The sequence below is a fragment of the Nycticebus coucang genome, chromosome 4 (genome assembly GCF_027406575.1).
Source record: "Nycticebus coucang isolate mNycCou1 chromosome 4, mNycCou1.pri, whole genome shotgun sequence".
Taxonomy (NCBI): domain Eukaryota; kingdom Metazoa; phylum Chordata; class Mammalia; order Primates; family Lorisidae; genus Nycticebus; species Nycticebus coucang.
Genome location: NC_069783.1, coordinates 47210802 through 47227482, shown reverse-complemented (window position 1 = coordinate 47227482; position 16681 = coordinate 47210802). Strand labels below are relative to the sequence as shown.

Sequence of the window (16681 nt, the reverse complement as noted above, 5' to 3'; positions counted from 1 at the left end):
CACATTGTTTTAAACCATCTTAAAAACACATCTTATCACCTCCTTTAAAATATTTTTTATTTTGAAATTTTTAACTGACAAATGGAGTCATTTTCCATTTATCTTTTCTCTGACAAATGGAAAAAACAGTATGACGAACACCCTTATATACCTTACCTAGATTCGCCAACTATTAACAGTTTGCCATACCCCTTCCACCTCTCTATATAAACATAGACAACATATTGCCCTTTTGCCAAACCATCTAAAAGAAGTTTACAGACATCATGACATTTTATTCCTAAACATGAATCTCCCCCAGACAGAGATATTCTACATAAGAACACCATCATTATACCTAAGAAAACCAACATAAACTTAAAGATATCATCTATCCTAGGGCACATTCAAATGAAAATGACTTTCAGGGATTTTTTTAAAACTAAGAATACAATCAAAGTTTAGGCGATGCATTTTTGCTGTGTCCCTTAATCCTGCCAACCTCACCTCCCACACTTCCTTCCATGCCCCAAATTGTCACCCTGTCTTCCTCTGTTCTATATGACACGAAATCCTTTGAGGAGCCCAAACCAGTTGTTTAGATTCATCTGACTATACTGCCATGACTAAATACAGGTCAAATATTTCTACAAGAATACTGCAAAGGGGAAGTGTATCTCTCCCACTGTTTTAAACCAGGCGGTACGTTAGGTCACACTGTTCTACAGCGTGGCTGCTTGGTTAAAGTGATAACTGTCAGATCTCTTTATTATTAATAAGTAAACGGTGACATACCTTGAGTTTGTGTGAGTATTCAGTTGGCCACCAACCTTTCATCCATTGATTATTCAGTTATTTCAAAGGGAGTTATAAAATAGTCATTTTTAATTATCATTCCTCTACACTTATTAGCCAATACTCTTATGTAAAGGAGAGGTTTCCTCTTTTCCCTTTGCCTCTCTCTCTTGTTCTGTCTTTTTTTAAGTAAAAAATGGAATATGGATTTTTCAAAAAGTGTATTCAGTATCTTAGAATCCATTAATGTCATCATTCTTTTGATGCCTATCACCCTTTTTATTACCACATATGGTAAAGTCATGTAAATTGACATGAACTTAGCTGAGGTAGAGAGAAACATGAAAAATCAGTGCAGCGCAAAGGTAAAAGGCATAGATATATTAGGGAAAGGGATCCCTTGCTATAGAGACTATGAGTCCCTGGAAATGGGGGCACCCTGATGTAATTCACAACTAGAATTATGGCAGCATATAGTAGCAACCAGGAGAAAGTTATCTATACAACACTGCTGGGCCGTCCACTGGAGAAGAATCTTAATAAATGAGGAGTTATTCAGACATAACAAAGTGCCACACAGGGAAGAAAGTAAATTTAGGGTCCCCTTCTTTAGGATGCAGTTTGTATCATTATTGGATAAAAATCTGCTTACAGATATACCACTAAAGGGCATGTTTTCTAAAATAGTATGCTTTCACCTTTGACAGTATAACTATTTTTTGAGGCTCTGAATATCTGTAAACATAAATTAGGTTCTTTTTGAAATCATCCAGAAACCAGGTGATCCAAGAAGGAACCATGGCAGAAAGTCTAATACTGTTAATACGCAGTATGACCCCTGCAATGCTTTTAGAGGCCTGGGAATATATGGAGTTCATTTTAAGGTAGCATTCAGAATTACATTATCATCTGTGATTAGTATGTAAATCCCGGTCTTATTCTGAACAAAAAGTGCCATTCTCTCTGTTTGAGTCACAATTATTGACACTTGAGTAGAGAACTTAGACAATGCTTTAAAGTTCGGTGTAGCTATTGTTAACAGAAGAGTAGGGGGAAATCTTCGTTTCTGTACCCATGACAGAATCCTCAAAGCAAAGCAAAGGAAGCCCTCCTCACTTAAGTTTGACACCACAATAATTTGGAAAAAAAGTTATCTGAAGTGACTCTCCAGATGTTTTTAAAAGACATTAAAAGCATTATGCAGGCTTGACAGCATGAGGTCTCCTACTCGCATCTGTAATTTCTCCAAAGTAAGAAAGCTACTCTTTTAATCAAAACAAAGCAGCACATTCTATTGTGTGTGACTGGTAAAAACAGAGACAAGAGCAACTGAAACAGCTGTGTTCTTTGGAAAGTTAGGACAACAGAAATGAAGCTATTCAAAAAAAAATGAAAAGTAAAGCAGATATGAAAAATGTCTAAATGCAAAAATGTCCATGATGCTAGCAAAGACCAAAGGGGGTTGAGAGCCATCAAAGAGTGAGTAGACTTGGGGCAGCCCAGGCCACTGACCTGACCTGTTCCTCCCTAGAACAGAAGACCCCCTACCCTAGTAGAGGAGGATGACAATTCAATTAAACAGGATGCCTGCATTGAATAGAAATCCCATCCAAAGCACGGAAGGGGAGATCTTTTTCCTGTGGTCAGAAGAGTGGAGGCTAGTGAAAAATGTAATAATAATAACAGGACTGACAAATTAAGCATTTATTATATTCTAGAACCTAAATATATGTGCTTAGCATACATCTACCCTTTTTAAATCTCATAATAGCTTTTTGAGGTCATACTATTATTGTATTTTCATTGGAAAATTGAGGCACTGAGAGGTTAAGTAATTCAGGTTGTAAGCAGCAGAGCTGAGATTCAAACCCAGGCAATTGAGCTCAATGCCTATAGACTTAACCAGGAGGCTGCACTTAGAGCAATGGTATTGTGAGCTAAAAAAAAAAAAAAAAAAAGTATAATCTCCTAACTTGTATGAAAACAAGGATCAGGGCAGCACATAGCTGTGCCGGGTAATGGGCATGTAGACAACTGCTGGGCACTTTGCTTTGCTAAAAGCAGAGGAGGGACTACTTTTTCTTGATCCACTGCACATACAGTTCCATCACTTAAAAGGTAAAGAAGCAGTAAGGGGACTAAGGACTCAATTCTGAGCAACAGAACATCTGATGTACCATGGAAATAAGAACTGCGTCATCCCGCGGGGACAAGGGTTTCCATATTGGCAGCCCAAGGCTCACTGGGAGAGCTAACGAGCCCTCACATGTTCCTAGACACCACTCTTAGCTTCTGATTCAGTTGTTCTGCAGTGCCCAGTCAGTACGTCTGAGGCTGCAGATGATTCTAACTCAGTGAAGGAGGAAAATGCTTTGAGAAATACTTGCCTATACTAAATCAAATTTAATGGGGCAGCACCTGTGGCTCAGTGGGTAGGATGCCTGCCCCATATAGCAAGGGTGGTGGGTTCAAGCTTGGCTCAGTGAGTAGGGTGCCGGCCTCATATACCAAGGGTGGTGGGTTCAAGCTTGGCCCTGGCCGAACTGCAACAACAACAACAAAAATAGCCAGACATTGTGGCGTGTGCCTGTAGTCCCAGCTACTCAGGAAGCTGAGGCAAGAGAATCACCTAGGCCCAGGCGTTGGAGGTTGCTGTGAGCTGTGGCGCCACAGCACTCTACCAAAGGCAAGAAAGTGAGACTCTGTCTCTACGGAAAAAAAAAAAAAATCAAGTTTAAGGAAAATTAGAGAAAAGTATATGATTCCTTCATCTAAAAGAGATGGCTATAATGGAATTCAACCCCTAAACAGACAAAAGAATCCTAAATAATATTCTAAGTGTAAAGTAAAAAAGAATTCCAGGGGGACTGAGCTGCTAAGGAGGCAACAAAATTGTGTATAATTATCCCAGACAACAGATATAAAGCACATACCTACACGCTCAGATTCTACGATATAAAAAGGTAAGAAAAACTATTGGAAAATGGCATCTAACAATCCAATATGAAACATAGTTAAGAACTAGTATGTGAAGCTCTAAACTCTAAATTCCAGAAGAAAGCACGTGAGAGCAGGGGGAGCCAAGGAAATCTCTTCCCCCTATGGAAGGGCAAAGCTACTGCTTTACCCAGAATGTCAACCGAGCTCCTGCTAGGTACAAGGCATTCTGTGAGGCCCCAGGGGTTTTAAGAAATAAATTAACTAGCTCCTCTGCTGTCTTTGAACTCAGTCTAATCTGAGGTTACTTGAAGAATTATTTACATATTATATTTATGTATATAAATAATTTATATTTTCTGAATTTCAGAGTTCAAATATTATACTTCAACCTGAGTCCCACCTTTCATTTATATGCTGGTTTGTTTCAGGTGTACTCTGGGTTAATATGAAGAGATCACACAGACAAATATACCTACACGGAGTTCATAGATACTTTAAATGTCACGCACATACAAAGGTTTGACAATTAAGTTCATGAACTCATCCTAGAAAAAGGGCCACATACCTCATTGCTGAATATCACCATGGTCCCCTTTGAAGTACTTCCTTGGGGAGCTATGCACAAATTCCAGTGCCTAGTCTATACTTCAAAGCAATTTTAGAACTCTTTTTCTGGAATGGCCATCAAAGCTGTGTTATATTACCCTTGATGTCCTGAATGTCATACAAATGTCTTCCTTTTAATATTTCTTTTATCTTTGGGTAAAGAAAAGAGTCATTGGGGGCCAGATCAGGTGAGTAGGGAGGGCGTTCCAACACAATCATTTGTTTATTGGCTAAAAACTCCCTCACAGATTGTGCTGTGTGAACTGTGCATTGCTTTGATACAAGTGCCACACCTTTCCCATGCCAAGATTTTCAGTTAAGATTTTCCTGTTTCTCTATCAATGTTTATTTGGTCTGCTATACTTCTCATAGTCAGCTGACAATTTTGACACACACACAAATTCAACAATTCAACAAATTTGAATTTCACACACAATTCAACAAATTTTTGCAACATTTTCATCAGTTCTGCTCATTACTGGCCACTCTGACCTTGCTTCATCAATGACACTTTCTGTCCCCTCAGAAAAACGTTTTATCCATTTGTACACTGCCGTTTCTTCATGGCATTATCTCCATAAATTTGGACTAATATGTCCCTAATTTCACTTCCATTCTTGCCAAGGTTAATAAGAAATTTAATGTTTTTTTGCTGCTCTATGTCAAGCTCTGACATTCTTACTACAGCATGCAAAAACATTCAACAATCATGAATTCCACTCAGCAAGACACTGCCACATGTCTACACAAACACAGCTGTGAGACACTTATATACCAAGGTTATGAAAGCTTACCGAGTTGTTTGTACAGTGCTGCCAATGTAAGTGTATAGTGACAAGTTCACCAACTTAACTGTCAGACCTCATAATCACACACCAAATGGTAAAGTTCTAAAGGCTACAATAACCTTGCAAACAACAGCCATCTAGAATAGGAGAAGGTGAAGCATGTGTCTGAACCATTTCTCAAGTCACAATCTCTAGGCTATCCCTGGCCATGCAGTTGCCAGCAATCCTGTAAAGGGAATCTAGGGTCTTGGCAGGTATAAGGAGACTAATTTTGCATCTCACCACAGATGAGACCTTTTCACATGGACCTTACATCATTGTTCACAAAGAACCTATACAAATATATCCATTTAAAACAGTGGCTTTCAAACTTTCTTAAAGTAAGAAAATCATCTTACATAGACTTATTTGGTCATCCAATTCATTTAACATGAAAGAACTATAACATTCCCAAGTGTAAGGCACTGTTCTAGATGCAGGGATTCTACAATAGACAAAACAGCTTAAAATCCTTACTCTCATGATGTTCCTGTTCAGCTGGCAGATGTAGATAATAAACAAGTAAAATATAATTGTGAGTAAGATGGTGACAAAGCAATAGAGGAAAAACAAATCAGGGAAGGATGATAGCAAATGTTGGAGGATGGAAGGTTTACATTTGGAATAGGACAGCCAGGAACACAGCTCTGCAGGAAGAGGGTGGGAATCCATGAGGATATCAGGAGAAAGAAAAGTAAAAACCACCACCAAACGGGATGTGCTGTAAGTAGCCCCAGGTAAAATATGTTTTGGTCTCATCCTGCCAGTTGTGGGCTTTAGACAAGTCACTTTCTCTTTCTGAGCCTATTCACTTCCTCTCCCTAAGCTTATTTCTTTCTTTGTAAAATGAAAAGGTATTGCTTAATCCTCTCTGGGCTCCTTTTTGTCTCTAGCATTACCCAGTATCTGTGTTTTAAGCGGCCTCTTATATCCTATTCTGTGTGGAAGTATGTATGTGTGTGTTTATGTATACATATACATATATATGCACATATACATATGTATTATAGGTGTATATTATATATACACATATATACCACATAAAAATAGGACAAAATTTCATAAAAAAGAATACCCCAATTACTTGCAACATACTACTCTAATACTTTCCCTTTGCTCTATTCTATTTCATTTTTTAAAATGTTAGTTGCACCCAACCAAATCGATTTCACTATCCATAGACACTGAAATCTTGGTTGTGGAGCCAAATTTGGCATCAGCCAAATCACATACTTACCCAAGAAGAAAAGCTAACTCAGTGCTTGAGCCTTCCTTTGCCCTCATCTTTCAATAACCAAGAAAGCCCATACACCATGTAGGCTGTGGGACCGAGAGGAGAGGCTTATATGTTAGCCAGCTCCAGCCTCAAATCCCAGCTCTGCCGGTGCTTTCCTTTGACCATAAGCACGCTACAGAACAACACTGAGATGCCTATTTCTTATTAGTATAATGGAAATGGTTAGAAGGACTAAACCATGGAATAGCTGGGGAGGTATCTGGCACTCAATAAATACTTAGTAAACTGGTGGTGGTGGTGGTGGTGATGGCAGAGGTAGAGGTAAACTAGAGTAAAAAGAACAACTCCATCCACCCAGGCCTCCGAATCTCACATATTAGAGACACAGCTAGATACTATGAATGACAGCAATGACCTTGTTAATAAATGGGAGGAAGAATGTGTGCTTCAAAACTGCATGTCTTTCCATTCCTTCCCATTCCTAAACCTCTCTCCTCTCTCCATTAGCAAACTGTATGGAAATGGATTTAAGGAAGTACAAAGTCATGCATTCAATGGGACGACACTGATTTCACTGTAAGTATTTGCTTATTTCCCCAGCTCATGAATAAAAATGAAATATTATTCCGGCTACCAAATCACATTCAATCTTCGGCAACGAACTCAGGGCAAAAATAAACTTTCAAGTGGCTAGTTCTCAGTGTTTCACGCATGTTACTAGGCAACCAGTTGGCTAGAAACCCCAGAGCACCCTGATTTCAAAGACAGATGTAGTCTCAATACATTGAAGTTGACAGTTTGCTGAAATATTCAACATCCTACGTTATGCCTCCCCCATCTCACAGCCTCCTGCTCTAGCTGCCTCACTGAGGTTGATGGTGTGTTAGAGTTAACACAATTTCAGAAAGAAATTCTTCCCCCAGCCCCACTACAGAGAAATTGGGTAACACTATTTACCTGCTGAAGCAGCAACAACAGAGAGTCCCATCCTCCTCCTGCTAGTGGGGGATATTCCACATGGTGAGGGAGCGCCCTGATTTCACCAAGCCCTACCCCAGCCCCAATGTTTACAGCCTTTAACTTAAGGGGAACATCCCTACCGTTTCCTTCATTGTTCTCAACCTCTCTTTCTTTCTGTGGCTCCTCTTCTAAAAAAGTGACACATTCACAGAGCCTGTGAGGCTGGGGATGTCGGAACAATAACAGTGTAGGGTAAGGCACTGATCACCCTCCAGTTGTGCATAATAAAAACTAAGAGCACATAAAAAAGCTCACCTAAATCCAAAATCAAGGAAAATAACCAAAAAGCCTATCAAAATAAGTTGTACAGATCATGATCTACACCAGTTATTTTCAACCGGTATGCGGCAGCACCCTGCTGTGCTGTGAGAGGATCTTAGGTAAGCAGTGAACATTTTTAAAGATCATTAATTAAATTATTTTCAAAAGAAGTTCACAGCACAGTAAGTATAATCTTTTCTTTTTTTTTACTCGTTATTTTTGATCAACATAAGTGTGCCATGGAAGTTTAATTATATGTTCTAGTGTGCTGTGAGATAAAAAAGATTTAAAAGGATTCACACCAATGCTTCCCAAACTTTAACACACGTAAGAACCTGCAGATTGTTAAAACGCAGATTCTTGGGCCCCACTCCCAGAGGTTTTGATTCAATGGGTCCACACAGGGCCTGAGAATGTGCAACTTTAACAAGTTCCAGGAGATGCTGATGCTGCCAATCTGAAGTTGAGTAGTACAATCGTATATGACATGCTGTTTATTTTTAACTATAGATATTTAATCAAAGATCTTATTGCATTGATATCATGCTATATAGTTTGGTAGCTAAGAGAACAGGCCTAAGAGTTACTGACTGGGACCAAACCCACTACTTATTAGCTTGTATGACCTTGAGCTAGTCACTCAACTTTTCTACGGAGTGTCCAGCAGTTGCCACACGTTGGGAAAATGAGAACTTATAGCTAAATGTACCTTTATTTACAAACATTCACAAAATATTCTCTATGTATTGGCCACCTCTTTGTAAAATCTTGTAATATTTTGTAAACAAAGGTACATTTAGCTACCACTTCCCATTTTCCCCTATGTATGGTAAATTATGAGACATGCCATAATGTCCTCTTTTATAAAATGGAGCTACAAACAGGCTTGTTTTGAGAACACTCTGACCAAAATGAAAAGGTACATTTTGTACCCTTAAGTAACATAGTGCCTGGCACATAGTAGGTGCTTATTTATTAGTTATTGCTTATATAATTATTTGTGAGTGAAGAAATAAATAAGATTGTATTTTTATGTGTTCAGCACAGGCTCTGGCCCATACCAAATGCTTAAGAAATGGTGACTTTTAAAAAGTTGTTCTTCCTATTATGAAGTGAATTTGCCCTCGTTTCTTGTTGATTTGATGACTTACTGAAAGGTTCATTGACAAGAACCCTTGAGGTAATGGAGGGTTCACTCTGGCCAATTAAATCTGTTTCTGCCAAACTTAAATCAGAGGCTTTATCTCCTCCCCTGGCACAGCACTCTCAAGACACCTCATTCCTTTGTACACTCAGCAAGTGTTTACCAAGTGCCAGCTGTGTTTGAAGGAACACGCTATATTTTAAGAAGAAATGAAAATGAATAAGCCCTGGTGTCTGCTCCCCAGGGGCTTGCAGCCTGGGAAGAGGCATCTCCAGGGGGACATACAGCGAACCTAAATAGTAACTGAAACAGAAGGCAAAGCATGAGGCCTGCCCGGAGGAAGGTGAAGTCCTCTGGGATTTCACAGGCAAGAAGAAAGGAAGTTAGAGAAAGGCCCTGAGAGAGGTGAACTTTGAGCTGGGCTTACCCTATCCAGGCAAAGATAGAAGGCAGAAGAACGATCCAGAGCAGGATGTATGGGACGTGTTCACAGAACAGCAAATAGTACTTTTGAGAAAGCTCTAGAGATGAATTAGGGACAAAGCAGGAAGGACCTTGGATACCATAGTAAAGAATTTGGACTCTCTTCTGTAGAAAATGAGAAGCCACTGAAAGTTCTGGGATGGGGCGGCACCTGTGGCTCAGTGGGTAGGGCGCTGGCCCCATATACTGAGGGAGGTGGGTTTGAACCTGGCCCCAGCCAAACTGCAACAAAAAATAGCTGGGCGTTGTGGCGGGCACCTGTAGTCCCACTTCTTGGGAGGCTCAGGCAAGAGGATCACCTAAGCCCAGGAGTTGGAGGTTGCCGTGAGCTGTGACACCACAGCACTCTACCAAGGATGACAAAGTGAGACTCTGTCTCAAAAGAAAGTAAGTTCTGGGATGGGAAGCAAGAGAGGAGTACTTAAAGAAGGTTCCTCCGTTACCAAGAAGGCTGAAAGAGGCAAGCAGGGTCACCTGAATAGAACGGCTGAAGTCCTTTGTGGCTGGGGCCACCTGGACAAGAGAGAAAATAAGAGAACTGGATAAAATTGGAGCTAAACAAGAGATGAGGATGATAAACCAAAGTAAAATTAAACAGAGATGGGAGGGAATCCAATAGAGTACATCCCCCATAGGAGGTCAAGGAAGACAGAACTTTAGGAGGAAGGACTTCAGGTGGTCAGCAGTGTTTCATGATAGATATGCCAAAACGGGTGTGGAACATAAAAAGTCCAATTAGTCAACTTTCTATGTCCCTCGATACCTCACTGTTGCAAGAAAGACAAGAACATAAGTCAGTTTTCCAAGAACACAAACCAATCTCATTCACATATTCATTCAACAAATATTTATTAAGTACCAATGATGTACTAGGTGCCGTGTTAAATACTGGATCTGTACTGGTAAAGTGGACATAGTCTCTGCCCTCATGAAGTTTCTGTTCTAGCAGAAGAGACAGAAAAAATGGAAAGTAAACAGATAAATAAAATTATTCCAAGTAGTGATACACACTATGAAGGAAATAACCCATTACAGGGATCTGAAAGAGTGTAGATGACTGTCTTTTAGGTCAGGTGCTAAGTGAGTATGGCCTCAGCAAGGACATGATTTTTAGTCTGAGCCAAAAGAATGACAAGGAGGCTACATTGGCATTTGTGAGGGGACACTCACTATAGAAAGAGAGAACTGCATGTGCAAAGGTCCTGAGTTGGGAAAGAAAAGAAGTTGAGTTGGAGACAAAGCTGAGGTCTCACAGGAGCAGGCCACGCAGGATTGAGGGCCAGGGGAAGCTGTATGAATTCTCTTCTAGGGAAATGCTCACCCATTTTGCAGTTTAAACAGGGATGGAGGAGTAGTTTTCAAAACTGTCAAGCAAAATTTTTACATTCAGCTCTTCCTCATAAATAGGCCTATCCAAATTTGCTCAGAACAATGACAGTGAAACCCTGCAAAGTTCTCAAATACTCTGTCTACTAAGGACAGGGAAGAATAGACCAACCAGGTCACCCTCAGATACCTTAGGGCCCCGGAGTCAGTCCCTACCATTCCCAGAACACCCCGGTTAGGAAAACTTTGGTGGAGTGTGTGAGTTCCCCCACTGTGCTCCAAAAGGTCATCCCGCCTGTGCTTCTCACATCTGCACAAGGTCATGTCCTTGGGAGAACTCTCAAAAGTGACTTCCTTCCCCTCTCCCCCACCAGGAAAATGGGGGACATGAATTTATCTTCTTTTGACTAAGTTGCATAATGCAAAGTTATTAATATCAATATAAAGAAAGATCTGGGTTTTAATAAAATGTGCTGTCGTGAAATTTGAACAGTTAATCTGACCTGCCCGACGTGAGGATTATTTGCTCACAGAGCCCGGGTTCAGCGATTTATAACCATAACTGAACATAATTAAAACAAACCGAATCAGGGCCATTGAGGTTTAGGAAGGAAAATTTCTTTTGATTTAGATTTTAAACAGCAATTGACTCTGACAACCTCATCTCTTTAAAATGGGAATCCACCCAGAGATGGGACCGTGTGAGACTGAAAGGTGCAATCTGACGAAAGGGCTGCAGGTTTCCAAGGAAAATGCTTAGTAGAAACATGTGGAAAACAGCCACCCAGAGAGTGAGATGCAGGGCTTTTGCAGTTTTTAAATGTCAGGCAAGATGTAGAGACATGCAGAAAGGCAATGAAGAATATGAAAAGCTTTGAGGTGAAAACAGGCAATTACCTAGTTATCCTGAAGAAGAGCGGGGAGCTGGTGCTGGTCTATTTTGCTGTGTAACATTGTAACAGTGGTACACAGAATCATGTTCCTGTACTTGAAATCATCACACCAACAATGGATACACACTGTGTCCACAGCCCAGGGTCTTCCAGAATGCTCTGAGTCACTACCCTTCACTTACAGGAGAAAAGTACTCAGCAGGCCTGACCCCAACGACTGCTCTTCTGCTCTCTAGTTACCCAAAGAAGAGCCTCTGCTTGGAGACCAGCATCAGGGCCCACACAGGAGGGTGCTCAGCAGAAGTACCCAAAGGCAACAGAGTCCCCAAGGAGCTGCTGCCAACCACTTTTGGCTTCTCCCACCACACACACACTTGTGATGTTCATTTACACTGCCCAGCCCTGTGGGGTGTTACACCTGAGAATCGGGGTCCCCAGTCACCATACGAGAGAGCCAGACAGATGCAATCACAAGAGGGCGTTTATTCAGGCTCGAGCCAGGGCTGTCGGCCTTCCCAGATGCAGCTGGGATGGAGAGCACGTGGGAAACAAAGCGTGGCCTTTGGGTCGGTTCTCTCTTATGCTTACACTAGAATTTAAGGCTAAGAGGGTCCCGCCAATCTCAACGGCCGGGGGTGGGTAGGGTGGGGGGTTCTGATGCACTCTGGGAGATAGGGAGGGGTGTGGTTTACTAAGAAACGAAACAAAGGATTTTCAGGTTGCTTTTAAAATGGAGGACAAAAGCCTGAAATGATGAAAAGCCCAAAATGGCATCACTGGGTCCTTCAGGGAAACCTACGGTGTGGGGCAATTTTCTCCACAGACTGAATTCTTCTCCTTTCTTACCCACTGAGAAATGCATACCTGAAAGAAAAAGAGTTAAAAATTGCATTGCAAAAGGGATAACTTTGAAAAAAGTTTCCTTTTTCTCTTTAAATGTCTATAAATTTAATATTTTACTTTTAGCAAACTCTGAGGCCTCCATGGTCACAGTGGCTGGGAGTCCAATACAGAGCAGGCTGCACTTTAGCCATTAAGCCTCAGTCACGTGGAGTAGTATTTTCATCCCTCAGCTGTCTTTACAACTCTAGGACAGGAGAGGGTGAGCACCTTAAGTTGCAGGACAAAGGGTTCCACAAGTGAGGGGGAAACTGCAAAAAACCAGGTGGGGCCAAACACACACGTCAGCAATTTCACAATTTCATCATGGATGTCTTTTTCCCATTTTTCCTGCAGTTCTTCCCTTTCCCCTCTAACCCTATGCGCCATGCACACAGTTTGATGAAAATGTGTACACAGGGCTATGACTGTTCACATGTGTGGTGCCAACTCCACTGAGGAAAATGTCCTTCCCCACAGGGAGCTAAAGGAAAACGTGCACCTGGAGAAGATGCACAATGGAGCCTTCCAGGGGGCCACAGGGCCCAGCGTCTTGTGAGTAGAGAGGTGCTGCCTCCCCTGCCAACCCCGTGCGCCCCACAGGCCTGCTGAGGGGGTCTAGTGACATCATCCCCCGCTGCTTTGTGGGCATCAGCCTCTATGTGCAAAAAGGCTGCTGTTGGAAAGACCAAATGTGTCAGGGCTACCATAAAAAAGTGCCACAAAGGGAGTGATTAAACAACAGAAATTTCGTCTCACAGCTCTAGAGGCTGGAAGTACAAAATCAAGGTGTCAGTGTCAGCAGGGGTGGTTCCTTCTGGGGGCAGTGAGGGGAGGATCTGTTCCAGGCCTCTTTCTTTGCTTCTGCTAGTTCTTTCTGGTTGTGGCAATATAACTCCAATCTTCACATAGCAGAGGGGGTGTGTGGTGTCCATCTGCCAATTGCCCCCTTTTATAAGGACACCAGTCATATCAGATCAGAATCTACCCTAATTACCTCATTTTGATTTGATTACCTCTGTGAAGACTCTATCTCTAAATAAGGTCATGTTCTGAAGTAATGAGGTTTAGTCCTCAAGATAAGAATTTTGGAGGGGACACAATTCAACCCATAACACCAAAAACAGATGGTGATGTGGTGTGCTGTCAGACAGAGTGGCTACCCACGCAGAACCCACTCATGGGAGTCCCAGGTCAGAGATCTGACTTTCCCCTGGCACTTGGCTGGACAAGGCTGAGCTGCTGTGTGTGTTTGGAGACAGGCTCCCTCAGTTAATGGGGATTTAGTGTAAAGACATACAGAAAAATTAGAAGCAACAGGAAATTAAATCAGTAGTATCCTGATGAAGCCTCCAAAAAGTTTTTGAACAACCTACAAAGAAGGAAGACAGCTGTAATCAGGCTTCAGGGAGAAAGGCAGCTCCCTGCAGAGAAAGGTTCCAGACTCTCCGCAGCTCCAACACAGGGAAACCATAATACCCTCCCTGAGGGGCCAGTCCATAACTCCCTACCATAGCACAGTGCTATTCATTCAACAAACACTGATTGAAATGTCTCATTTACAAGGCACCATGCTGAAGAGACAGTGGTGAGCAAAACAGCCATAGTCCTTGCACTTCAAGAGATTATAGTCACACAGAGGAGACAACAATAAACATGCAAAGCAATGTATAGACATGTCATTTTGTTGTTGTTATTGTTGTCATCCTTGTTTAGTAGGCCTGGGCCAGACCTGAACCCGCCAGCCCTGGTATATGTGGTTGGCTCCTCAACCACTGAGCCACGGGCACCGAGCCTGATATGTCATTTTTTTAATGAAAAAAGTGCTGCAAAGATAGTGGAGCAGGGTCATCAGTTCATTTGTTTGTTTATTCATTCACTTATTCAGTAACTCTTCATGAGCCCACACTATGTGGTAGTTGCTGCATTAGTCATCACAGAAATAGCAGAGAACAAGACAAGACAAATACCTCTGCCTTCATAAAACAGGAGAAGATAAGAATCAAATAAGTAAATAAAATATGGAGTGAGCCAAATGGTATTAGTTGATTGGAGAGGGGGAGTTACCATTTTGAAGATGGCCAGGGAAGATAATCCCAAAAAAGTATCATCTGAACAAAGACCTGAAAGAAGGGAGCAAGGTATGTGGATATCTGCAGGACGAGCATTCTAGGAGAGGAAACAGCAAAAGCAAAGGCACTGAAGCAGGCTTTTGCTGTGGGTGTTTGAGAAACAGCAAGGAGGCCAGTATGGCAGAGTGAACAAAGAGGAGAGTCACAGAACATAAGGACAGAGGGGTGGCAGACAGCCAGGTCCTGAAGGGCCTTGTAGCCAATGTATAGACTTTGCCTTTTCTCTGAGATGGAGAGGCTGTAGGGTTTTGAGCCAGGGAAGGACATGAACTATCCCAGTTATCCTTCATGTACTAGATCTTGCCAGTATCAACTCATAACTCTACTTTCTTCAACCATTATTAACCCTAAACTATACTTTCTAGCTCCTACCCCTATTAATTCCTCACTACCTACATCCTAACTCCTACCTGCTATCAACTTTGACTCTACCTCCTGTTCCTGGCACTACTGAGCCCTAGATCTAGTTCCTAGCTCCCAATCACTATCTACTCCAACTTCCTCTATCTCCTAGCTCCTGCCACTATCCTTTCTGACTCTGTCTACTTCTGAATTCCCACGCTGTCATCCTGACACTTCCTCTCACCACAAAAATTCCAGAACCGTTCTACCTCCTAACTTTTGCTGCTATCAATCCTAACTCTTTCTGCTCTCCACTCAATCTCATGACTTCTGCTTGTGGCTTCCATGACCTTGTGGCTCTTGCCCACTGCCTTTTTTTGCTCTCTTGGTTTCTGGCCACCTTATCCTTGGGGTCCTTTTATATGTCTCATATTCATAGTACACCAGACTCTGATTTTTGTAGGTTGGCTGAATAGTCTCTATCTAGCACACCCTGTGGTCAGGGCTCTTACAGCAAGCAGGCACCTGCTCAGCCACTGTCCCAAGAGAGATGCCTCTGGCTCAGACATGAAACATGTCTGAATTAGTATGGTACCAAGACCCCTGAATGAGTCTTTGCTGAAAGAACTGTTTGGTTAGCTGCTTAGAAATGACTGTGAGCACTACAGATGCCTATGCTGTCATGCCTAGAACTGTGGCACTGTCCTAGGCCTCTTCCTTCCCAAGTGGTTATTCTCATTAAACCCCTAGGATTGGATGGAAGCATCCGTTCCACCCACACCACAAAAGTATTTTCCCCTCTGGTGTGTCACTGAGACTGAAAATCCACTATCAGAGACATATTCCTTTGTGATGAGGCCTTGCCATTTCTAAGATCCTAATTTTAAATATACCCATTCAAAAAACCAACCAACCCAAATCTGCAGAGCCCTGGGCTCAACCCCTAACACAGGGGAGATTATGACTGTATGAAGCAGAATCAGAACACTGGTTACCTAAATCAACAAGGACACAAAAGCAGGAAAGCCTGAAGCCCCTGGGGCAAACCCTGCTGCCTTCCTTGTTCCATTGAAGGCCTACACCAGTTATCATTCCCCGTCATCAAGTTCCTCTTCCAAGGATCACCTACCGATCCCCTGCCATGTACCAGGCACTAGGTATTGGGGCAAACTGCTGAGGGCAGCTGTGCTGCAGGAAAACTTCACAGGGCAGCAGCAGCAGCTACTCAGAAGATGAGGAGAATTTTTAAATTCCCACTGACTCCTCATCCTTCTGACTTTTCATGTGTTTTGAATTGTCTTGGACATTGCTTCAAGTCTACTTAACTGAGGAGTTCAAGACCTTGTTTACAAAGCCTGAGATTTCCACATAGCTGAGTTGTTTGCTTGCTTTGAACAGATGAATCCAGTTTGTCATTCTACCTGAGTGCATTCTGCTTCCCAGGTAGATGGCTAATCCCACACAGCAGCTCCTGATAGAATAACCAACCTGTGCTTCATGAAAACCTCTCCTGCAGGGCTTGGCCAATCAAAGACGAAGGCATCTGAAGCCCTGAATATTTCCCCCTGCATAGAACACAAAAGCTGATGTCACTGCATGTGCCTGCTGTCTCACAAAGCAAGCCATTATTTCACTACCGTTAAGTGGAGAGAAGTAGAGAGAGAGAAACAGTGGAGAAAAGGAATCAAGAAAGGGGCAGAGAGACACAGTGCTAATAAATGTATGCCAGGTACAAGGAGCTCTACTCAACCTTGAAAAAAATAATGGGGTGCATTAATAATGAGGAAAAAACCCACAGAATATAGGCTTTTGAATTC

General features: G+C 42.1%; 1 protein-coding gene across 1 annotated transcript in view; it reads left to right on the top strand.

The window, feature by feature from the left end:
• Positions 1-16681, top strand: part of LHCGR (luteinizing hormone/choriogonadotropin receptor) — a 74615-nt gene that overhangs the window by 48531 nt on the left and 9403 nt on the right. Inside the window, exons 7-8 of the mRNA XM_053588935.1 lie at positions 6892-6960; positions 12871-12945. Of these exons, the coding sequence (XP_053444910.1) occupies positions 6892-6960; positions 12871-12945 (144 nt within the window). The remainder of the gene's footprint in view (positions 1-6891; positions 6961-12870; positions 12946-16681) is intronic.